At 43.5% G+C, this 25,827-nt stretch overlaps 1 protein-coding gene across 2 annotated transcripts in view; it reads right to left on the bottom strand.

Moving 5' to 3' along the window:
- Positions 1-25,827, bottom strand: part of NTRK3 (neurotrophic receptor tyrosine kinase 3) — a 409,192-nt gene that overhangs the window by 59,388 nt on the left and 323,977 nt on the right. For both annotated transcript variants that reach the window (XM_083411958.1, XM_083411959.1), the window contains exon 13: positions 3,354-3,484. In XM_083411958.1, coding sequence (XP_083268084.1) covers positions 3,354-3,484 — 131 coding nt within the window. The remainder of the gene's footprint in view (positions 1-3,353; positions 3,485-25,827) is intronic.

Genomic DNA, 25,827 nt, shown 5'->3' with positions numbered 1-25,827 from the left:
AAAGGCAAGTATGATGTGACATGAAAGGAGTTTATGGAATTATGCATGGCATGGGGAAAATGGATAAAGAAACATTTTTCTCCCCCATGCACAACACAGATTTAGGGAAATCTTCCTTCCTTCATGTAGCACATAATTAAACTGTAGAATTAAGTCCTACAGAAAGCAGTGGTGGCCACCAACTTGAATAGCTTTAAAAGAGGATCAGACAAATTCATGGAGGATAAAACTATCAATGGCTATATATATATATGTTTTCAACATATCATTTTCAACAATAATTAAATGTATTTTAACATCTTATACAATTTTTTTTACTTCCATCAATCTCATCTGAAAATTTTCCAATCTAATCACTAAATATACATTTCTCACTTCCACAATCACATTTAACTCATAACTAATATCACTATTTTTCTCTAATTTGCAATGCTCCATACATTTCTCCTTACAAAACGTCTCGTCCTACTAGCGTAATTTGTTGATTACAGTTGCTCTTCAAACAGTTAGTATATTTCTTCCAATCTTCTGTAAATCTCTGGTCCCACAGGTTTTGAATCCTTCCTGTCATTTCATCTAATTCTGCATAGTCCATTAATTTTGTCTGCCATTTTTCTTTTGTCAGAATCTCTTCTTGCTTCCATTTCTGGGCTCACTTGCTGGGAACTTTGGCTGGGTAGAGTGCTGTTGCATTAATGTCTACCTTCTGGGTTTCCCATGAGTATCTGATCAGGCACTGTAGGAGCAAGATGCTGGACTGGGTGGGCCATTAGCCAAATCCAGCAGATTCATCTAATGTTCTTAGCATTGTTTGCATATTTAGGCCTAGTGCTGTAGCCTAGCGTAGCTTAATCCAGATGCTGTCTCTGTTACAAGGAAGGCTTGCTGCTACTATTTTTTTGCTGGCCAGAGAGGGTTGATGTCTTCCATTGGTTATTGCTGATTTTAATTATTATAGATTGTTTTTCCAATCCTGTCTTCTTTATAAGCCATATATGTAGCATTTATTGATTGGCATCTACATAAATTTGATAAATAGTTATCAACTATTGACTCAGAAGTTTTACTGTGAAATTGCTTCAAGATATTTTATGGGAAGTGACTCATAAATGAAATTAAATTTTAGAAGTGGGCATTTTCCATGGTTTCCCCTATAGTTTAGAACACACATCCCTTTGTGATTCATGAGGCGCCAGAGTAATCTAACAATCACTATTAGAACTGCAGCCCAGTGAGGGGAATAGAAGTCTCCTAGCAACTCTTGGTTCTTACCCAACTACAGTTCCCAGGATGTTGGGTTGTTGTTGTTTTTTTGGGGGGGAGATATAACTATATAATAATGCTTTAAATGTAAGGTGAGGAAGTGACTTTGTGATGATATTTCAAGGGGATTTGGAGCTGTAGGGATTAGATCCTGGAACCATCAGTTCTGTGAACAGCTGGGCAACTAAATATCAACTAATGGTGACAGGTAAGAAGGTTGGCCTTTTAAGTCTCTGAACTTGTCTACAAGGCAGGTGGAGCTTGGACAAAGCAGTCTGGAGACAGGGGCTTTAAAGGCCCCCATCTGCTCCCAACTTTTCAATTGCTTGCTTGGAGCTGTCCGTGGTCCAGCAGCTTTGTTTTGTAAGAATATAAGAACAGTCTGCTGGATCAGGCCAAAGCTCCATCTAGTCCAGCATCCACCACTCACAATGGCCAACCAGGAAGCCCTCAAGCAGGACCAAAAACAAGAACACTATTCCCTACTGTGGTTTCCAGAAAATGGAATTTAAAAGCATTTCTGCCTCCAGCTGCAGAGGCAGAACAGGTAAAAAGGTAAAGGTAAATGACCCCTGGATGGTTAGGTCCAGTCAAAGGCGACTATGGGGTTGCGGTGGTCATCTCGCTTCAGGCTGAGGGAGCTGGTGTTTGTCCACAAACAGCTTTCTGGGTACAGCATGACTAAATCGCTTATGCCGCAACAGAACACCGTGATGGAAGCCATAGCACATGGAAACGCCATTTACCTTCCCGCCACAGCAGTACCTATTTATCTACTTGCACTGGTATGCTTTCAAACTGCTAGGTTGGCAGAAGCTGGGACAGAGCAATGGGAGCTCATCACCATTGCGTGGATTTGAACTGCGGACCTTCCGATCAGCAAGCCCAAGAGGCTTGGTGGTTTAGACTACAACGCCACCTGCTTCCCTAGAGCAGTGATGGCGAACCTTTTAGAGACCAGTTACAGGTAGGTAGCTGTGTTGGTCTACCATAGTCAAAACAAATTCCTTCGAGTAGCACCTTAGAGGCCAACTAAGTTTGTTATTGGTATGAGCTTTCATGTGCATGCAGACTTCTTTAGATACCTTCTTCAGATACACTTCTTCAGATCATGTGCATGCACACGAAAGCTCACCAATAACAAATTTAGTTGGTCTCTAAGGTGCTACTCAAAGGAATTCTTTAGAGACCGAGTGCCCAAACTGCAACCCAAAACCCATTTATTTATCGCACAGTGCCAACACAGCAATTTAACCTGTATATCTCATTTTTTCCTGTGTGTTTCATGTCACTTTATGACTGCTGTTGTGATAAATAATCCTTCATAAAAGTTATTGCATTACATTCTTCATTAAATTATCTTTCCATCGAAATATAATTTTATGGTATAACTCAGTGCTTTTTTCCTTAAAAAATGTTTAGGGTTACTCTCATTTTGTCTCAAGAAAATCACCATCGGGAAAAGCAAATACAGTTCAAATCGGGGGGAAATAAATACAGTGAATTTCTTCTTCAATTAAATTCACAAAATATTTAGGGGTATGTGTCCCCCTGTGTCCCCACAGAAAAAAGGACTGGTATTACTAAAAAAAAAAAGTGGTGTTATCAAACCTTGGAAATACACTTTTTCCAGAAGGTTCCACCATTTTGGCCACTACACTAGTGTGCACTGGAGGGCTGTATTAAGAGCCACCTTCTCCCAATTTTTAATTTGGGATAATAATTATTGTCTGTGTGCGCGCATACAAATTACACAATCAATCAATCAATCAATCAATCAATATCCCCTTCAAGAAAGAAGGCTTGAGCTTCATCAAGAGCCCTGTCTTTGCATCAGCTGTTAAGGAAATAAACAACTATGTGACTTTTAGAAGACATCTGAAGGCAGCCCTGTTCAAGGAAGTTTTTAACATTTGAAGCGTTTTTTCCCTGTAAGATGAACCACTGCACTGAATCCTTAATAGGAGACTAGCCAGAATAGCTCTGTACCACCTGATACTTCCAACTGGCTTCCAAGCAGCTACAAATACAGCCTATGTGTGGAATTTTCATTCTCAGCAATTCAGAGCCTAGGTGTCCTTGGGATTTACCTTCACAGCCACGAGCATCTTGTCCTTGGTGGGGCTGAGGTTGTAGCACTCAGCCAGGAATACCTTCCCGAAAGCACCTTCGCCGAGCTCCCTCTTCAGAATGATGTCTCTCCTCTTAATATGCTGTACATCTGTAGGCAGCAAAGGGCGGGAGGGAGGGGAACCAGGAATTAATGTTAATGCAACAAATAATTTCATTTTCATCACCCGGCAGGCTCTCATTAATTTTCATTTGCAAAAAAAGATGACCCTTTTGTTTCACTGTATTTGCAAAGTCTTGCCTGTTTATCTCTCACTCTCCAGCTTTGCAAGGGAGGCAGAACTTTACTAACTACCCTCAATAGCAGGGACATCCCACATTGTTAAGATGCCCTGTCTGCTATAAGTGCTTTGCAATTTAGAGACAGCCAGCCTTCTTCACTGAAGGTGGCTGGACTATTGAATTTGTCTCCATTTGATTGATCATGCTTTGTTCCCAAAACTACCCTCCCATCTTTTCTAGCTGGGGGTGGAAGATTGCTTAAAGGTAAAGGGTAAAGGGACCCCTGACCATTAGGTCCAGTCGTGGCTGACTCTGGGGTTGCGGCGCTCATCTCGCTTTATTGGCCGAGGGAGCCGGCGTACAGCTTCCGGGTCATGTGGCCAGCATGACTAAGCCGCTTCTGGCAAACCAGAGCAGCGCACAGAAACACTGTTTACCTTCCCGCCGGAGCGGTACCTATTTATCTACTTGCACTTTGAGGTGCTTTCGAACTGCTAAGTTGGCTGGAGCAGGGACCGAGCAACGGGCGCTCACCCCGTCGTGGGGATTCAAACCACCAACCTTCTAGTCCTAGGCTCTGTGGTTTAACCCACAGCGCCACCCGCGTCCCAGGAAGATTGCTTAGGAAGGTCAAAACCAAATGAAAGTGAAATTCCCACTGACTAGGGCAGGATTGGGTAATTTCAGGCCCCTGTCCTTTCCTTTAAGCCCTTGGGATTCTCCCCATTCTCCATCCTGTTACTGGCCTTGCTTTGCACCGGCCTTGAGTTATTTTGCCTGGGTGGAACCTGTCACTCAGCATGTGTCCTTGAATGTCTCTTTCTTGGCTAGATGGAGGAGAGGGTGGTGTGTGTGTGTGTGTGTGTGTGTAGAAACTAGCCTATTGTTCAAAGCCAACATCCATTGCTCCGCCCACATTTTCCTCTGGCCCGGCCCACTGCTGGGAAGTGGCCCTTGGAAGGTTTTCTGGAAGAGAATGTGGCCTTCAGACTGAACAAATGTTCCTTAACCCTGCACTCGTGGCTAAATTATGAAGGGCAGGGAAGCAAAAGTTGCATCTCATTAAGTCAAGTTCCGCCATTATATTGCATCCTGACTTGTGCTTGTCAGCATGTCTGCTTGTGAAATTGTAGGTCAGGCCCCCACAAGAAACCACCCATGAAATTATTCACCCCCCCCCCACTGCTGTGTTTTATATTTCAAGTGGACTGTGCCTGTCTTGGTGACTCCTGAGATGCGAGAGAACAGAGAAAATGACAGAATGAGAAAAGGTCAGCTTACTACTTGATGCTTATAATAGCAACACGTTGTTGCTTTTTAACAGCAATTCATCCAAAAGTAACTCATCTTCATTTGGGGGGGATGGAGAGACATAGGCACCTCTTTCCTTACGAGAAAGCCAAAGGTTTGGAAACAGAACATCTTAATAGCTCTCAAACAATTAAGCCTGCTAATTAGAAGATTACGGGCTGGCATAAAAGCTACCAAGTCTAGACATCTTTGCTTGTTTGAGGAGAGTGATGGTGCCTGTTTGCATAACCAACAGTCCTCAAAATGGCTGATGGTGCTTCAGAGAATTCGCAATGACCTTTTCATTAATTGTTTAATGGGCAACATAAATAAATAAAAGCATATACTGAAATTAGTGTTATTAGTGATATTAAGGCACTGTGTGGTAGCCAGAATGAGGGATAAATGAAACCTACTGGGGGAATCCAGTGTTTCTGTTCTGATCTCCAGCAGAACATTTAGCAAAAGTCTCCAATGTTTCCATGTGTGGGTATCTGCCCACTACTGTAATGCTTCATAGGTTCTGTAGGTTTTATGGTATACCACAACTCCATTTCAACCACACACACATGAATTTCAAGGAGAATTGCATTTGGTAGATCTTTTGGTCCTGAAACAGCAGAGTCACCCTGTAACTAACAAGCTGCTGCCCTTGTGAATTCAATAGTTCTTTTTCCCTTTAGATCTAGTCTACACAAGCAGCAGATCGTGCAGGAAGAGAAAAGTGCCACTTCAGACTGTGAACAGGGCCAAATAATTGTATTTTTGTGTGTGTAAAAAACCCCACAGCAAAACAAGAAACTTTCCTGCACACTGGAGACTTAGTGTCAGGAAGGCGTGAAACTTGTGTTTGGGTATGGGTTGTGTTTGCTTGCTTGAGTGCTGGAAAATCAAAGATGTGGCCATTCAATCTGAAATCTGGTGTTATATGGGAACACTGTTAGCATGTGATTTTGTTATTTTCGTAGCACTTACACCATAGGAATCTGAGCAGCAAGTTTTTCCAGTCATGCCGGAGATATTATTATTGGGGCAGTTTTATGAAAGCTATTTTGTTTGCAATCAATAAAGATGCAATCAGAGCTCGGCTTTGTCATCCCAGCTTCCAGCATGGCCTACTCACCTGGTTATCTCACTGGAAATAAATAAATAAATAAAATGGGACAGCATGTTATGGAGCATCCCGGAGGCTTCACTTAATCCAAAGTCACACAAATGAGCAGAAATGTTTGCCATCCATCAAGATCGGTCCCTTGGGGAGCGCTGACTGAGGCACAGCCGAGCCTAATGCAAGCCTCTCACTGCTGCAAACTCTTGAGCCTTCATAGGGTCCCTGGCAGGTCAGTTACAGCCTACTGGGTCATGGTTTGGCAATGATGATTATCACCTGCAGTTCTGAAGCTAAGAAGGGGTGTGTGTCTGTGTGTACTATACCACCCTTCCCCCATAGATCTCAAGGCAGTTCACAACATAAAAATACTAAATAAAAGTTCAAAATGCATAATAAAAACCAGAACAAAACAACAACACCACTGGCAGAGGAAGAAGAAGGGGGCAGGGGGAGCGCACGCCACACCCCCAGGATGCAAGCCATGCCCCCAGGATGCGCACCCCACCCCCAGGATACACGCCAGCCACGCCCCCACCTGCTCTCTGCCCCAGGTGCCAGAGCATGAAGCTCCGCCACTGAACAGCACAAACCAATAACCCCACCCACTCCCACAAACACATTTTAAAGGGTAAAGTATGTAAAAGATGTAAAAGTCCATTCTGCTGCAAACCTAGAATGCTGCTCTAAATGGAACCATTGCTTCATCTCACTCAGTACTGCCTACACTGAGTGCATTTATTCAGTTTTAATTTTTATTAAAAAAACATTTTTTAATGATTTGGTGCACTTCAGTTACCCCCCTCCAATGCTTTTGCACTTATCGGAAGATAGGAACAAATAGGCAAATCTGTCCATTTTGGTTTCTCATTTTTCCACTTTTAACTTCAGTCCTCATTTCAACATCAGTTAAAAGATAATAATCACACACATCCTCATCAGCAGGGTACTGCTAATTTTTCCTATATACACATGTTTGCATGCAATACTCCCTAACGCAACACATCTCTGTTCATTATCTTCACTAATATATGCATATTATTGTGTATTTTTGTGCCTATTACTTGGCTGGAAAACTGCCTAGCAAAATTTGAGGTTTTGAAAGACAACTGTGTTCATGTATTGTTTCCGAGAGCTCAAATTAGATTAGATTCACCCTTAAATGTGAACTGAGTCAAATCACCTTCCCATCCCATGTCCACCGCTTCTCTGCTAGCCCATCTTCAGCTTTCCTCGTGAATAATAAGGCTGACACCCAGGAGATTCTGTTGTGAGGGCACTTGGGAGGTTAATCTGCATAAAGCTATTTACAGTCTCCTGGCATGCACAGAATGGTGCTTGATAAACAGCTGCTGTTTGTTGTTGGAAGAAGATGTCAGGTGTTCTAAGCCTAGTTGTCTGGCTCCATTGGGTTGCGGTCAGCCTTACTAACAAGGTGTCTGCAAATTGCCATCCCTTCCTCTGCCCCTTGTCCTCCCCAGCTCCTCCACACATCATTAATTGACACCAACAGGAGCCAACAAGATAATTCTAGGAAGGATTGTGAACAACAGACTGCAAGCACAGCAGGGAAGGGGGGGGGAGAGAAAGCATTTTAACTCATTGTAAAAGAGGCTCTGTTGCTGCACAGTCAAATACAGAAAGCTGACTTGGACTGAGTCAAGCCATTGGTCCATCTAGCTCAGCAATGTTGACACTAAGGGTGCTGCTAGGAGTTGTCATGAGACTACTGTCCCAGTACGTTTCCAAGCACAATTCAAAGTGTTGGTGTTGAGTCTAAACGGCCTCAGTCCTGTATACCTGAAGGAGCGTCTCCACCCCCATTGTTCAGCCTGGACACTGAGATCCAGCTCTGAGGGCCTTCTGGTGGTTCCCTCATTGCGAGAAGTGAGATTACAGGGAACCAGACAGAGGGCCTTCTCGGTAGTGGCGCCTGCCCTGTGGAACACCCTCCCATCAGATGTGAAGGAAATAAGCAGCTATCCTATCTTTAAAAGACATCTGAAGGCAGCCCTGTTTAGGGAAGTTTTTAATATTTAACGCTGTATTGTTTTTAACACTTGATTGGGAGCTGCCCAGAGTGGCTGGGAAACTCAGCCAGATGGGCGGGGTATAAATAATAAATTATATTATTATTACTGTTGCATCACAGAACTACAATTCCCATAGTTCCCTGGGAAGAAGGATCCACTGGTCAATCACTCTGAGAACTGTAGACCTATGAAGGGAATGGGGTCTCCTAAACAACGCTCATCACCTTTTAACAAAGTATGCTTCCCAGGTTTCTTTGGGGGAAGCTATAAAGTGAGATGACACTGCTTTAAATGCACAGTTTTTTGGACTTCCGGTGCAGCGCAATCCTCTCGCAAGTATGATAGAAAAAGTGCAACAACAAACAGAGATAGAAGTGGTAAAAAAGGTGAAATACTTAGGAATTTGGTTAACTCCTAAAAATATTGACTTGTTTCAGAATAATTATATACCGGTTTGGAATGGAATAAGGAAAGATCTAGAGGTGTGGGGCAGAATGAAACTATCCTTTTGGGGTAGGATTTCTACGATAAAAATGAGCGTCCTTCCAAAGATGTTATTTTTATTTCAGACTAGTCCCATAATAAAGGGGGTAACGATTTTTAAGGAATGACAAAGAGTGATTTCAAGATATATCTGGCAGGGCAAAAAGCCGAGAATTAAATTTAAATTACTAACAGATGCGAAGGAAAGAGGCAGCTTTGCCCTGCCAGATTTGAAATTGTACTATGAAGCAGCATGTTTTTGCTGGTTGAAAGAATGGATAAAATTAGAAAATAAGGAGTCACTGGATTTAGAAGGATTTGATAACAGATTTGGATGGCACGCATATTTATGGTGTGAGAAAAAGAAAATCCATAAAGGATCTGGGAACCACATTCTCCGGAGTTCGATAATAGAAATATGGGATAGGTACAAAAAGTCATTAGAACCAAAAGTTCCACACTGGTTATCTCCATTAGAGGTAATGAGTGTTAAGAAAATTAATATGAGAGATAAGTGGATTACATATAAGGAATTGATAATCAGAGGAGGAAAATGGAAATTAAAACCATATGAACAAGTTAAAGAATATGTTTATGACTGGCTGCATTATTTTCAGGTAAATGAAATGTTTAAAAAAGATATTAAGGAATGTGGTTATGAAGAAAATGATTCGAAATTTCAAGTAGATATTATAAACAATGATTGGAAAATTCTGTCAAAAATGTATAGGATGTTGTTGGAATGGCATACGAAAGATGAAGAAGTAAAATAAGTAATGATACATTGGGCCAGAGATTTGGGCCATAATATACAATTTGAGGATTGGGAGAAATTATGGAAAGAGAATTTAAAATTTACTGCATGTACGGTACTAAAAGAAAATGTTATGAAAATGTTTTATAGATGGTATATTACGCCGGTAAAATTAGCAAAAATGTATAAGACATGCAATAAGTGTTGGAAATGTAAGGATAAAGAAGGAACATTTTGCCATTTGTGGTGGGAATGTAAGAAAGTGAAGACCTTCTGGGAGATGATATATAATGAATTGAAAAAGATGTTGAAGTATACCTTTGTAAAGAAACCATAGGCTTTTCTTTTAGGGATTACAGGGAAGGAAATAAGAAGAAAAGACAGTAAACTTTTTCAATATGCAGTTACTGCAGCAAGAATTTTATTGGCCCAGAAATGGAAGAAGGAGGAAATACCGACGATAGAAGAATGGAGAATGAAATTGACAGACTATGAAGAGTTGGACAAATTAACTGGAAAATCTCCGAGACCAAAAATTTATTGATGACTGGGGGAAATTTGTGGATTATCTGAAAAGTATATGTGATGTGCAAACAACGCTAGTGGGGTTTCAAGAAGCACTGTGAGTTATAAGATGTATTGTTTAAAAGAAATAGAAGTGGGAGGGAAGACAATGGCAATACAAAAATAAGGAATGCGAAATAGAGAGATTAATATGGATGATTGTCAGAGCAGCTGAAGGAAGTCAAAAAAGGATTAATTTGTTAAAAACTGAATATAAATTGTATATTTGAGTTGAAAATTAATAAAAAATTATTATATAAAAAAATTAAATGCACAGTTTTTTTTATGCACAAAGTGTGCCATCAGAGACCTGCAGAACCTCATTGCTTGCAGAAATGATGGGTGGGGGCTTTAAAGGTGAGAACCTCAAAACAGCTCAATGTAGACAGCATGTTGAGTGAGCACAGAATATTGGCTGACTGTTTGAGGAAGAGAAACCAGTGAAACTGAGAGGAAGGGGGAATGAAGGGCATAATTTTGTTGCAGATTCCTCTTATGAAATAAACAAGACAAATGGTGGTGGTGGATAGAGCGCTGGATCCTGGAAAGCAGGGTTCAAGTCCCTTTTCAGCTATGAAGCCCCCTGTCTCACCAGTATGGTGTAGTGGTTAAGAGCGGTAGTCTCGTAATCTGGGGAACCGGGTTCGCGTCTCCGCTCCTCCACATGCAGCTGCTGGGTGACTTTGGGCTAGTCACCCTTCTCTGAAGTCTCTCAGCCCCACTCACCTCACAGAGTGTTTGTTGTGGGGGAGGAAGGGAAAGGAGAATGTTAGCCGCTTTGAGACTCCCGAAGGGGAGTGAAAGGCGGGATATCAAATCCAAACTCTTCTCTCTTGCTAACCTACTTCACAGGGTTGTTGTGAAGATAAAATAAGGAGGAAGCGAACCATGTGCACTACCTTGAGCATCTTGGGGGGAAAGATGGGAAATAGATAACATTTAAATTTAATTAAAATAAGCAATCAAGAGCCCATGAGGGAATCTTATACAACAACAACCTAGACCACTAGGGTGAATTATTGGTTCCCGTTCTCCTAGTTCTCTCATTGCAGTGAGATTTTCAGTACAGTGGTACCTCGGGTCACATACGCTTCAGGTTACAGACTCCGCTAACCCAGAAATAGTACCTTGGGTTAAGAACTTTGCTTCAGGATGAGAACAGAAATCGTGCTAGGGCGGCGCGGCAGCAGCAGGAGGCCCCATTAGCTAAAGTGGTGCTTCAGGTTAAGAACAGTTCCCAGTTAAGAATAGACTTCTGGAACGAATTAAGTACTTAACCCGAGGTACCACTGTATAAGCATATTAAATTTTATGCCCCTCCCCCATACAATCTGAAATAGTATGGCTTATTCTACCATCAAAAGGCTCTTCCACCTCATGCAGCTGCATGTGTAAAGCATGTTTTTGGAAGGGGTGATAAATTGCCTTGTAAGTTGGAAATAGACACAAAGGCACCTGGACTTCCAGGGGCTCTTAGGCAGTGCCAGCTTAATCCCACCAAAGAGAAACAGCTAAATTTCTTCTTTTAATGCTTGTGAAAGAGACACCATTTTTGGCAAGCCTTTGCCAAGTAGAATCCCCTAAGCTATGGCGAAGGTATCTATAGCTGCCTTAGAACAAAATTCCATGCTCAGCAGAATCATCTGCAGCAGCTCTCGTCATACTGTACCACTTCAGATACAGGGGAATCACAATGCTTATAGAACAGGGATGGGGAACTTTTGACCCACCCATGACTGTTGGACTCCAACTCCCATCAGCCTCATGCAGTACATGCAATAGCCAGGAATGATGGGATCTGAAGTCCTACATCTGGTGACCACAGGTTCCCCATCCTTGTCTGTTATAGAAACCCAGCTGTGACCTCCTTTGATGTTGGCACCGCCTCTGTATCATCCTCACAGTCGTGTGCAAGATGTCTGAGGAAGCCAAGAATAAAGTTGTGCAGATCATCATAAGCCCACTTACAAACAGCCTTATGTTGTTTCACCTTGACAATCCTCTTGAGGGAGGCATAGCTGAGTGGAACAGCATGTTTGCTGCATTTGGTATCTTCCAGGTTCCATCCCTGGATCACCAGGGAGGGCTGGGGAAAGTTCCTGTCTGAAACCCCAGAGAATGGATGCAGTCAGGGCAGAAAATACTGGGCTCGATGGACTAACTGTCTAGCAGATTCCTGTGTTCCTATTTGTGAAGAGCCATGGCTTGGTGGCAGATGCTTTTCTATAAAGGTCATGCAATCAATCCCCAGCACCTCCAGGTAGGGCTGGAAAGATTCTTGTCTGAAATCCCAGTCAGAGTAGACAATACCAATCTAGATGGACCAGATTCACAAGGCAGCCATGTTCTTGCATTGACATTGCTTCTTGAAGAACCCCTAGTTCCATCACAGCTGTTGATGTCCTTGCCAAGGGCATTGTCGTACAAGTGTATTTTATTGCTGCTTGCTAACTAACATCCTGCCTGCCTTTGAAGCCATTTCTGATGATCCCAAGGAAAGGAGGCGGGGAAGGGGAAAACATCTTCCTGACCACAGTGATCTACTCCCGGAGGCACCAAAGTCAAACTTTAGCCCACAGAAGGCAGACAGGTGTATGAAATTGCCCTTCCCAAGCCTGACTGCAATTAACTACTCTCACCCTCAAAATGGACAGCCGCACAAATCACTTTCTCTAGCTAATGGCTTGGGCTGTTTATCCTTCCTGAATTAAAATTGATTTGCATCAGGTTCACACAATTTATTTTCACTCTCAGAAACAGTCACCTGCTCTGTTAATTCACTCCATGCCCTATGATTCCTATTCCCTTGCTAATACACATTTTGTTGAGCGACAAGACCCCAGTAAATAACTTGAGGGAGAAAATAAACTTCTTTCAAACTGTTTTTCTCAACACCCCGATACAGATCAATATTATTTTGACCATTATTATAAGACCCACCTCCATCAGATCCTTCTCCCCTTTTTTGTATTTCACTTCACATCTTCATGCTAGTCTTGTGTAGAAAAAAAAGAACAAAAAAAAAAACAAACATAGGGACAATATCCACCAACATTGATTTCTCAGCCCATGCAATGGATTTATATGGAAAATCCATATAAAATGGACTCTGTTCCTTTGTACTCCTCTAATTTGGTGCAATCTAGACTTGTGATGTTTCCTCACAGCCAGAATACATCTTGGGTTTTGTAGTCCTCAAGGTAAACAGATGCTTATATGCTCCACTGAAACAAACATAATCTCTCACACATGCCTTTTGCCTCAATACAGTTGGACTTATATTAAGTCTCAGTAAGATTATAAAATATGACAAGGCTTGAGGTGAAAAGTTTAACAAATGATGAAGATACATGCACCACAAAAATAAATATGCTCATTAATGTAAGTGCGGGCCCATATGCACAATACATTTAAAGCAGTACCAAAGCATTTTAAACACTCATGGCTTCCCCAAGAGAATCATGGAACTGTAGTTGGATAAGGGTGCTAAGAGTTGTTAGGCAGCCACCTATTCCCCTCAGAGAGCTACAGTTTTTAGAGTTTCTTGGGAAGAGGGATCAATTGCTAAACCACTCTGTGAATTTTAGCTCCATGTCGGGAAAAGGGGTCTTCTAACAACTCTTAGCACCCTTTTCCAACTACAGTTCCCATGATTCTCTGGGAGAAACCATGAGTGTTTAAAGTGGTATGGTGCTGCTTTAAATGTGTAGTGAAGACAGGGCCTAAGAGAGTTATACAAACTTCATAGTTCAGTGGCAGAACCCTCACTTTGCAAGCAGAATATTCAGTCTCTGACTTCTGTTAGAAGATCAGGCAGCAGCTGATATGGAAGACCTTTCTCTGCCTGAGACCCCAGAGAGTTCTGCCAGTCAGAGTAGACACTATTGGATCAGATGGAGAAAGAGTCTGATCTGGTTTAAGATAGCTTCTTGCATTCCTTGTTCAGGGCAAAAGTGAAGACTAGTTTTAATACTGCCTAACTTTGAACCTCCAGATGTTGTTGTACTCCCATCAACCCAAACCATCATTGCCAATGGTCAGGGATGTTGGAAATTATGGTCCAGGAACATCTGGAGGGTCAAATGTTTCTCTGTCTGGCCCGCAACATTATCAGAGCCAAATGGATCAAGTCTGCAACTTTCAACTAAATTTCCCTTTTTATGACTCTTGGAAATAGATCTGCATCATGAAGATTCTTTTTTTTGTTTTTTTGTTTAATCCATCTGACAAGGGGAAAACATACAAGGAGCTGTTTCCAAAGGCAGATGAATTACAAAGCTGTAGTGTTCCAAACCGTAAGTTATGAATGGAATATGTGAATGATACAGACAAAAATAAAACACTACACATTCAGCACAGCTACAGCAGAAATATATTTACACTAGTACCTCCAGAGTCAGTGTGAAATAATGGATAGAGTTTTGGCCTAGGACCATGGTTCTGAGCCTTGCTCACTGGCTGACCCTTAGACCAGTCACTGACTGATAACTTAATCTATCTCACAGGTTTGTTTGGAGAATACAATGGGGATGGGGAAAGAATTATGTTTCCCTGATTTCCTTGGAGGAAGTGTAGAAATAAATAAAGAATGGAAAAATGGAAAAAATAAATCATTTTTGTCACGAGAAGCTTGCTTCTCATATGTAGGGATTTTTGTTTTAAAGCAGAGGAGGCAAATTTAAGAATGGGGGAGAAATATGATTTACCGTATTTTTCGCCCTATAGGACGCACTTTTTCCCCTCCAAAAATGAAGGGGAAATCTGGGTGCGTCCTATGGGGCGAATGCAGGCTTCGCGGACCTCTCCGCTAGCAGCGGGAGCGCTCCCGCTGCTGGCGGAGAGGTGCCTGCATGCCGAAGCCTGCGCGCGCTGAGCTCAGCGCGCCCAGGCTTCGCGGACCTCTCCGCCAGCAGCGGGAGCGCTCCCGCTGCTGGCGGAGAGGTGCCTGCATGCCGAAGCCTGCGCGCGCTGAGCTCAGCGCGCCCAGGCTTCGCGGACCTCTCCGCCAGCAGCGGGAGCGCTCCCGCTGCTGGCGGAGAGGTGCCTGCATGCCGAAGCCTGCGCGCGCTGAGCTCAGCGCGTCCAGGCTTCGCGGACCTCTCAGCAAGCAGCGGGAGCCAGCGCTGGGCTCCCACGGCTTGCAGAGAGCTGCCTGTTTGGGGGCTGGGGTCGGGGGAAGCTCGGGCTTCCCCGACCCCGCGCCTGGGGGGGAAATAATTTTTTTCCTTTATTTCCCCCCAAAAAAACTAGGTGCGCCTTATGGGACGGTGCGTCCTATAGGGCGAAAAATACGGTACTTTATGTTCACATTTTAATTCCAGTTGCTGGAAATGGCAGGAAGAGAGGGTGCTGTTTTAGGTCTTGCTCATGGGCTTCCTGTGAGAACAGGATGCTGGACTAGATGGGCCATTCACCAGATTCGTCAGGGTTCTGCTTAAGTTCTTATGAATGGGTAAGAATTTGAGAATAAGGCTAGCAATGGTTACAAATCATGTTTGCTATGGTTACTTCCACTGTCAAGGGCAGTAGGCCACTGTATGCGAGTTACTGGGAATCATAGGTGAGACTCTTAGAGATGATTCTTTCAACTGATTTGGGTTCTGACCCTGGCATCCAACTAGACTAAGGATCCACCCCCGGTGCCTCATCCTACACCAAGTTGTGACGATTGCTATGAGGTAGGCAAAACCTTCAGATGGACCCAACTCACCTGAAGGCAAATTCTTGCCTGGCCCCAAATATGGCAACCGAAGAGTTCCATAGTGAGGTTTTACAGAGGGCCTGCCCACTTACCTTCAAGCAGTCCAAGACATAGAGTGTCAAGTGGGGAGTCCAAGCTCTGACTGACAGCAGTGCCTAGGCATGGCTTTCTTTTTGGCCCAGGGAGCGGACCAGAGGAAAGCTAGGGAGATGAAGTCTTCCCTCTGATCTGCACCCTGGGCTCTTAGAATCATAGAATTGTAGAATTTGAAGGCACCCTGTGGGTCACCTTTGTGGGAACGTTTATATAATTTAGCAGAGTTTAAACGATCCCCTGTTTGAGTTTATGCAGTGACAAGTGGGTTGCTAACTCATTTGAGTCCTATCAATAATTATACCTTCCTGGTTGATAATCCCTTTCTCTTAAAGAAAACACATATGAATCTGAATCATATTAACATAAACTACTTTACTATCAGATTCATTCAGGTTTACAGAGTCGTTCCTGAAGGCAGGCTTAGGTTACATAACAGATAAATTATATACAGTGGTACCTCGGGTTAAATACTTAATCCGTTCCGGAGGTCCGTTCTTAACCTGAAACTGTTCTTAACCCAAAACACCACTTTAGCAATGGGGCCTCCCGCTGTGCCACCGGAGCACGATTTCTGTTCTCATCCTGAAGCAAAGTTCTTAACTTGAGGTACTGTTTCTGGGTTAGCGGAGTCTGTAACCTGAAGCGTCTGTAACCTGAAGTGTCTGTAACCCGAGGTACCACTATACTAGTTGGTAGTGAGCCATGAGAAGACTGCATCTGAGCAGTTACCAGTTCACAGTTGCAGCAACCAGCTGACAAAACTGCCTGCCACATAGAGGCAGTTAGTCCTCTCTCGGAATGTTGGACTTGACTGACAGCTTTATATCCCACAACCTTGTCCGACCCCCTGCAATGTAGGAATCTCAACTAAATCATGTGAGACAAATGGTCATCCAACTAATTTCAGGCAATGTGACAGGTGGAGGAGGAAATGATGTCCTCCCCTGGCTGCCCCAAATCTGAATGGGTCTCTGCTGCTGTGGCTCATGCTGGAGCACAACTACTGTGGCCATTTTGCCCCCTCATGCAACCTTGCATTTATTAGTTCTTCCAAACTTTTCCTTTAGAATGCTTTCCTTCTCCCTGTTCTTCCTTGCCTGCTTTAAAGTTGCCTTCTTTTATATCCTGTCCTTCAGCACATTGATCTCCCGAGCCGATCTGAAACTCTTCCTGGCAGGGACGCCTGCTTTTATGTGCTTCTAAAGCCACGCTCACACCTACTGTGCTTTATGAATAATGACAATGGGTGAGCGCATAATGCAAAACTGAGAATAATTAATTCAAGAAGAAGAGGGTGATTTTCCTTTCCTTTTTTCTTTTTACAGCTTCTTCACTTCTCCCAGAACCCCCGCCCTCCCTCCCAATCTTTCTGTTCACAAGTTGTCCATGGAAATATACAGAAATGATCTTATTTATTCATTATTCAAAATTATTCACTAATCTCTTCTTTGAATGATTGTAACAATAAACGTTACGTCGGCTGAGCCCCCCTGCAACTATTAACATCAAATGCAAAATTCACAAATCTGCGAGGCAACTTGTAATTAAGATACATAACTAACTGCTGCTGAATGAATTTCAAAACTATACAGATGACTGCAAGTTATTAGCAATTCATACACTGGCTGCCCAGCTCTTCTGATGACTGACATGAAATGCTTCAGCAGACAAAGGCAGGAGAATCACACAGGCCCGATTAGAAACTCATGCAGCTAACATGCGGGCTAAACATTCTCTTTGAATGAGGTTTTAAATCCACGAGCAGGATCCAAAACCCATTATGGGAAACTTAAAAGGGTGCAATCCCCAGGCCAATTTCACTCGCTCAAGCCAACTGCAAGATCTGCTGTTCAAATTAAAACTTGATTCAGTTCTGGGTTTCATCACTTCTTAAAATGTTTTTGGAACCAAGGTGGTTTGTGGCATGCGTGTATGAGAGTGCAACTTGTTTAGTGTCTCCCTGGAAATCTTTCATAAGGCTGAAGAACGACGCTTAATCTCATACCCTCCGACATTTTTCCAATGAAAATAAGGACATTCTATTCAATAATAATAATAATAATAATAATAATTTTACTATTTACATCCTGCCCATCTGTCTGGGTTGCCCCAGCCACTCTGGGCTGCTTCCAACTTATATAAAAGCATAATAAAACATTAAACATTTTTTTAAAAAACCCCGTCTCTATATAGGGCTGCCTTCAGATGTCTTAAGGTTGTACAGTTAATTATCTCCTTGGTTTGGTGGGTTGCAAAATTCCATACCCTCCAACATTTTCCCAATGAAAATAGGGATATCCTAAGGAAAAGCGGGACATTCCAGGATCAAATCAGAAACTAGGACAGCTTCTGTAAATCTGGGGCTGTCTCTGGAAAATAGGGGTGCTTGGAGGGTCTGTAATCTGTATATTGTTGCATGTGCTCCAATTTCCAAGCAGCGACAGACTCCAGAAGTGGCTGTACTTACTCAGAGTTTGGCCTCCTTGGAATGAAGATCAGTGGAGACTGTGGCGTCTTTTGGATGTTTACACATATATATACAACCTGATAATAGGATGGAGGGGCTCAATGCATCAACATGCCAACAGATCTTGCTTCCTCATTAGGTTTCCAGGGAAGTCCCAAGTCACAATTTTGTGGTCCAGCACACAGCATGCCTGTCTCCTCAGCTTCCAGCATTAGCCAAAAATACACAACACTCCCTTGGCCTATTGTTCGTCAACCTAGGATGACATGACAGGTGAGATGGGAGAAGGCCCACCCATCTGTCTCTATGGCAACCTTTTCACAAAGGGATGGTCTGGTTACCTTCTATAGATTCTAACCTCACATACACAAGATCGCAGTTTGGAAAGGGGTCCACATTACTTGGTTGCAGAACTGCCTTGCAAAAATTGGATACGGGTGAATTTTGGAGGGTGGCTACATTTCACTTTCCATGTTGTTTTAGGAAGTGCAAAGAAGGTAGATTCACCTTTATATGCAACCTGAACTGACTTTCTCCAGCTTCCCTAGAGCTCATCCAGACTTCCATTTCATACCATGTTTCTAGACACAGGTCCAGGCTGTGTTGGAACGTTTTGTTTGTTTGTTGTCCAGGCCCTTTCCCTGGGAAAACCCACATTTTACTGCTGAATTGGAGGAAACAACAGTTGGGTTTTCCGTGGATTGCTGTTTGCTCCAATTCAACGGAGCCTCTAGAGGCCTTCTTGGGCAGCCAGAGGGAAAAGGAATAACTCACGCAGATTCCCTTTCATCTTTCACTCCCAGTTTCTCTCTCTCCCTCCCAACTCATAGCTCCATTCCCCCCAGTCATACCCACCATTACTATGCTGCATTTCACACCTTGCTAAGGAACAGGCTTTCACATCCCTGCTTGCTGTTGTTCACAAGAAGCCCCCATCCATCCATCCATCCATCCACCTATCCACCTATCCATCCATCCATCTATCCATCCATCCAGAGCAGGGGTAGTAAACATCATGCCTTTGTATACCACATGGCTCAGATACACGTCTTGTATCCGCCAGGTCCTATGTGTTTAGAATTGTGGGACCAATTTTACGAAACTCCCTTTCAGCCGAGATCAGACAGCCTCCTCCCTACTGAACCTCTGGTGGATGGGTAGGCAAACTAAGGCCCGGGGGCCGGATCTGGCCCAATCACCTTCTAAATCTGGCCCACGGACAGTCTGGGAATCAGCGTGTCATTTGTGGGGCATAGGAATTCATTCATTTTTTTCTTCAAAATATAGTCTGCCCCCCCCAAGGTCTGAGGGACAGTGGACCGGCCCTTTGCTGAAAAAGTTTGCTGACCCCTGCTCTGGTGCCTACTGAATATTTTTCAATTCCAGCTGCCATTTTAATTGATGTTTGACTTTATAGTTTTAATTGTATTTGTTTGTTGGTTGGTTGGTTGGTTTGCATTGTATCTTTTTCCCCTTTGGAACTATCCCTTAGGAACTATTGTAGTTAAGCTGTATATAAATTGTTTTAAATAAATAAACTTCCACCAACCCCACCAGCATGGTCACTGGCCAGAGATGATGGGAGTTGTATAGACCAAACAGTATCTGGAGAAAATCACATCGGCTACCATTCTGGAGTGCCTGAGGCTCTGAGCCTAACTTTATGTATCTATCTGCTTAATTTCATGCAGGGGGTCTCCCTCCCAGTCATCTAGAGAGAAAGCGAATGTGTACACATGACCATTTACACTGGCTCTAGTGCCCTGCCACTGCTGCTCATTGAAGCAATGTACACATGGTGTTAGACGCAATCTGTATCTATCCTGTAGTTCCTTCAGAAGCACTGTGGCTTAATGGATTTCCCCTCCAACCGGCTTCTAGCACAATTTGAAAATAGAAACTACATTAATTTGACAGTTCCGTGGAGGTGTGTACGTTTTGAGACAGCCACTGCACATGCGCAGAGGGCAGCATGTGATGTGCGCGGATGACAGAGGGTTGAGGGCAGGCATGGAGAAACCAAACAGGAAAGGTGCACAGAGTAAAAAAATCACCACCCTCCCTCTGGTGTATACAGAAATGTGTGAATGTGACTTGAAATGCAGCAGGGGAGAGGGTGTTTGGGAGCTGGCAGAAAGAACTGGAGAGCCATAGATGTAGCCAAGATTTATGTTGGGGGGAGCAGGCTTCATGTTAGGGGGGGTAGAACCTCAGTTAAGGATTTTTTATTGATTTACTTGATGGGGGGCAGCTGCCCCTCGCTTCCCTCCTAGTTCCACATTTATGTATAAGCTAAACAAGCTATAGCTTAGGGTCCCACTCTCTTGGGGGGCCCAAAAAAATTTAAAGAAAAAAACCTGGATGTACATTTCCAAAATATAAGATAAACAAAAAACAAACAAAACCCACCTACATACAGCAACAGTGTGTTGTGTTGTGTTGGCTCCTATGACGTAAGTAATGGGCCCCGCCTGCTAGCCTACTCCCTAAAATATCACTGGTTTGCTCATTTCTATATATAGGGTGCCTACATTCTGCATGTGCAAATGGCTTTAGATACCCATCATGTCCATAAATTACCATATAGCATACATTCAACACAAAAAAACCAGTGACAATTTGTTGTTGACAAAGGACAGCTGGACATATAAAGGGCCCCGTTACCTTCAGTAGCTTAGGGCCTCATCAAACCTAAATCTGGCCCTGGCTATGCTCCTGCATTGGGCTCCCAGACCTGTGGTTTCCCTTCCCTCGGTTAAGGGCTAGATCCCTTGCTCTCCCTTGTCCAGTCGCTAGACTCTAAAAGCAGCACCAGGGAGCCTTGCAAACGCAGCTGCCATGGAAGGGGATATTTTCCTCAACCTTGCTGTCATGATCCAAGCCCTATTGGAAAATAGAGGGGGCAAAGGTGGAGTGTGGACAGGGTGTTTGGGGAGTGAATATTTGGCAGGGATGGGAAGAAAAGGAAATGAGAGAAAGCAAACTTTCTAGTGAGTATATTTTATTTTCCACCAGCCAGCCCCCCCCTTCCCCTCCTTCCCCGAATCCCAGGCTGCCAGAGCACTTCAGCTGCAACATTAATTCAATACCACACATTTAATTACACATTATTTGGAAGCAAATGTATTTGAGTGGAGGAAAGGAGTCTTTGGAGAGCGTCTGCTCCCACCCCACCCCACCCTCGTGTGCCTGGCAGGAGCAATGGCAGTGGTTTGAGAGAAGGGGGGGGGAGCTCCAAAGTGGAGCCAGAGAGAAAGCTGGTTTGTTTTACATCATCTGCAATTGCCATTCCATTCGCTCCCCCCCAGAAGGGAAGTTTAAAAAACAAGAGAGAGATATATACAGTTGCATTTCACAGGAAACTCTGTAGGCTGAGGCTTGATTTCCCCCCAGCCAGTTCTTAATTTTCTCATCCCCTAAAACCCGTCTCCCATTTTCTCTTCCCTCTTGATTGCTAAGTTAGATAGATTCTGATTCCATTTGTGATCTTACTCTCCCCACCAATCTCTCTCTCTTTTGGATTGAAAAGTGACTTGAGTGGAAGAGTGCAGAAGGTTGGGGTCCCTGCTGAGCCCTGCCTGGTAGTCAGATTTCAGACTTCAGCACTCTAACAATATAGTAATCAGACACTTTGTGGCATCCTATGGCTGAGATGGATAATCCCGATAATGCCTGCAGCTGAAAGGTTTGAGAGCTTTTAAGCAGCAGGCTCAAAGCTCTTAAGGGCCAGCCCTCTCTCTATTCAATGCCTCCCATCTCATTTAGACGCATTTGCAGAATCTTGGCCTTGGGCGTGGTAGGATTCGGGTTAAATCGGCACAGAATATATTTGTTCTGACACAGAGTGCATTAGAGCTTATGGAGAGCTCAGCTGGATCAGACCATACATCTATCAGCTCCCACATCCTGTTTCCTGCTGCGGCCAAAGAGAGAGGCATCTAGGAAATGAAGCATAATCAAGGACTTTGGGAAGCAATTGCCCTGACTTGCTTCTGTCCCCGCCACCCAGTATATACATGCTTCTGAATCTGAGGGATCTGTTTAGCTCTCATACCCTAACAGCTATTGTTAGATGTAATGAGCCATTGACAGGTGACTTGAGTCTTCAGCCCTCTCTGGTTTCATCATGGCTGAGCACAAAACACAGTCAGGGGGGAAATCAGCTGGCAGATTAGCCAAACAGTGATAGGAGGAGGGGCAGCTGCCAAACCCAGGAAGATCAACAGCCTGCAAAAGCCTTAGCACCCCAGAGAAAGAAATCTAAATGAAAGAGATAAGTAACGGGGATGGGGAGTCAGGCAGAGATTGCGGGCGCATTCAGATATGGGGGCTATTGCATTAGCTTTCCTGATTATAATGCTGGCACATATATCCTGTTTGCTAATGTTCCTTTCACACTACAGGACCTGTTCTGTTACGGAACTGTGGCTTTTTGACTAATAGACCGGCAACCGATGCTAAATTTCATTTGCACCTGACGTTCACAGTGAACATCACAGGATGACGTCACTATTCCCCCACCCATTACACACCTACATGCTTCTCTTGTCCCATGATTCACCCATGAAAATGGCAAGAAAGAACTGTAGGCTGGTACATGGCCCCATGTTTTACCCCCACAATTTGCCAGGCTGCAAACGAATTTCTTCTGAAATTACGTAACATGGAAATGAGAGCAAAACATATGCTATATTCTACTAGATTTCTGGAAGCGGCTTTCACACTGGCTGAAAGCTCAAATATAATATGGAAATTATATGGTTTTCCCAGTAGTGATGTATGGAAGTGAGAGCTGGACCATAAAGAAGGCTGATCGCTGAAGAATTTTTGCTTTTGAATTATGGTGCTGGAGGAGACTCTTGAGAGTCCCATGGACTGCAAGAAGATCAAACCTATCCATTCTGAGGGAAATCAGCCCTGAGTGCTCACTGGAAGGACAGATCCTGAAGCTGAGACTCCAATACTTTGGCCACCTCATGAGAAGAGAAGACTCCCTAGAAAAGACCCTGATGTTGGGAAAGATTGAAGGCACAAGGAGAAGGGGATGACAGAGGACGAGATGGTTGGATAGTGTTCTCGAAGCTACCAGCATGAGTTTGACTAAACTGCGGGAGACAGTGGAAGACAGAAGTGCCTGGCGTGGTCTGGTCCATGGAGTCACAAAGAATCGGACACGACTAAACGACTAAACAACAACAACAAAATATGGAAATAACCATCAGGGAAATGGAATAGACCGTTGTGTGACTGCTGCCTGTGAGTGATAGAACTGCACCTCCAGTGGAAGGAGCAGGACAGGGAGAGAATAAGAGAGAAAGTAAACTTTGGGGACTGCATAATTATTTGGCCAAATAATACTATTCAAAATTTAAGTTCCTGATGATGAGAAAGGGCTGGGACTTCCTGCCAGGATGACAGCCTCACCAGATCACTTCTAAATCTCAGAGGCAGACTTGGGGATCTGAAGGCACTTCAGCTGCTGAAAGTTGCCAGATCTCTCTGAACCAGAATATGAACTGTAACATCTGCACCAGTGACCATTCCCACATCTTTATTTATTTTTTTGTTATATTAAAAATATCTAGACCACCATTCATTCATTTTCTTGTGTTCATGTCTTGCCTTTCTCCCACTGACATCATCACTGCAATTATTTATCTATTTTTGTTTAACAGGACTGACACACCATTTCCGCATCTGGTTAGCACATCCCTTTTCCTGGTTAGTTTTCTGGATGGAAGTTTGTGTGCAAGTGATGAGGAAAAGGATGGGGAGGAATAAAAGGGGCAGATTTGGGGACAAAGAGTGGGCATGATGCCCCCAAAGCTGTTATTTACTGAATTTATGTACAACACTGGAAAGTTTCAAATGATGTGGGGGACCTATATATATGGCGGTGGTAAGGAATGGGCTGCCTCTAGCTGGCCGTTATGAGAACAGCTGGTAAAGAATCAGTGCCTTAGTTTGATTCTGTCCCTATCCCTTTTCCTGTGTTTGTGTGTGTTTTGATTTTAAGCCTGTGAGAAGGGACTGACTTGTTTTAATTGATTGTATGTAATTGTTTTAATTGATTATATGGGAGCCTTCTTTGCTGATAAGTGGGGCACATATATTCTAAATAAACTAATAACCAAGAACTGACAATTGCTTGCATGCCAAAAATAAAATAAAAAAATCAATATAATGCTACTAGCCAAGCAAATGAACAAACCTGTGTTACCCTGTTAATCTGGGTTGCCTTTTCAGTTGTTTAACAAGGATTTCGATAGATTGATTGATTGGTTAGATTTAATTATAGCTCTGCTTCAAATGTCTGAGGCTGCAATCCTCTGCCCATTTATCTGTGAATTGTACCTCTATACCAGGCATGTCCAACTCCCAAGAGACTGCGATCTACTCCCACTATTAAAAAACTGGCAGTGATCTACCCATTGGATTGACTAAAGGATGAGCTTTTTCTGGGGAGGAAGACCCAAAGTTGTTGAGCTTTTTCTGGGGAGGCTTCAGCAAAGTTGTTGAGTCTCTTGGATCACGCAATCAACCAGGATTGACCAGGAATGTACCGCGATCAATAGGTAGATCACGACTGACTGATTGGACATGCCTGCTCTATACAATTGACTTCTGAGTAGGCAAATGCAGGATCACACCAGAAAAAGAACTAAAAGTGAACAATGAGAAGTGGAAAAACCCTGGGTTAGAACTTGAACTGTATGTGAGGCAAGGAGGAAACTACTCAAACAAGTGGGTTTACAGTCAAAAATCTATTTTCCCTGATCATTATCAATGGTGCTGGTGGGAATATTCTCTCTGAAATTAAACATGGCTGCATAGCTGTCTGAAATGGGAATAAAATTCAAGTGCTCTCTCTCTCTCTCTCACTCTCTCTCCAAAGAAACAGCTAAGAATACTGGCTAATTAAATTTTCAAAAGCTTGTTTTATTTTCAGAACTCCCTCCACAAGCTCTGGTTTCTATCGGATATTGAAGTGCCAAAAATACCATGAGAAAAAGTTGATCTCTTGCAAGTTTTGGCTTGGTCAAGAGCAGGAAGTGGTTTAAAGTGGAGACCGAGAACCTGCTCTCTGGTCCAAACAGGTCCCTGAGCAGTTTGCTACAATCACGATAGCAGAGGTCAGCCCTCGGTGGACTCTCCCCTGCATTCTTTTCCCTACAGTTAAAGCTGCCTTTATCAATTTGCCCATCTCTCTCACCCTTCCTTTTTTCCTGTTGAGTAGCAAAGGAGGACCTGTGTTGACCACCATCGTGCAGCCAGACTCGTGGAATGAGAAGACTCCGGAAGTAAAACCACACGGTGTTGAAACCGGAGGGTCTGAAAGATGCTTCTCGGTTTATGTTTCCAATTTATTGCCTCGTTTCCGCCTAATTTAGCTAATTTCCATCTTCCGTTTCTCTTCCCTTGAAGCCCACACCAGTCTTGCTCTACTCCCAAAGCAACCTCTTCTTATTTACAGCTGGAATTGCTCTCTATCCCCTGGCTTGACAAGGTATTACTTAAGACTAATGCTTTCCTAATGCCCCAACTGGGCCTTTCTCCTCCTCTCCCTCAGTCTCAGGTTTTCGCAACTCCCCCCTGCCTCCGTGTCATCCACATACCCTCCACCCTTTCATCTCTCCAACGTTTCTGACCGAAGAAAGCCCCCAAAGACTGAGTAACGTGAGAAAACTCCTCCAACCCCTTCAACACCGGGGTTCT

The sequence above is a fragment of the Podarcis tiliguerta genome (assembly GCF_965153285.1).
Source record: "Podarcis tiliguerta genome assembly, chromosome: 14".
Classification (NCBI taxonomy): domain Eukaryota; kingdom Metazoa; phylum Chordata; class Lepidosauria; order Squamata; family Lacertidae; genus Podarcis; species Podarcis tiliguerta.
Note: the sequence above shows the minus strand (reverse complement) of the source record. Positions and strands in the feature narration are given on the sequence as shown.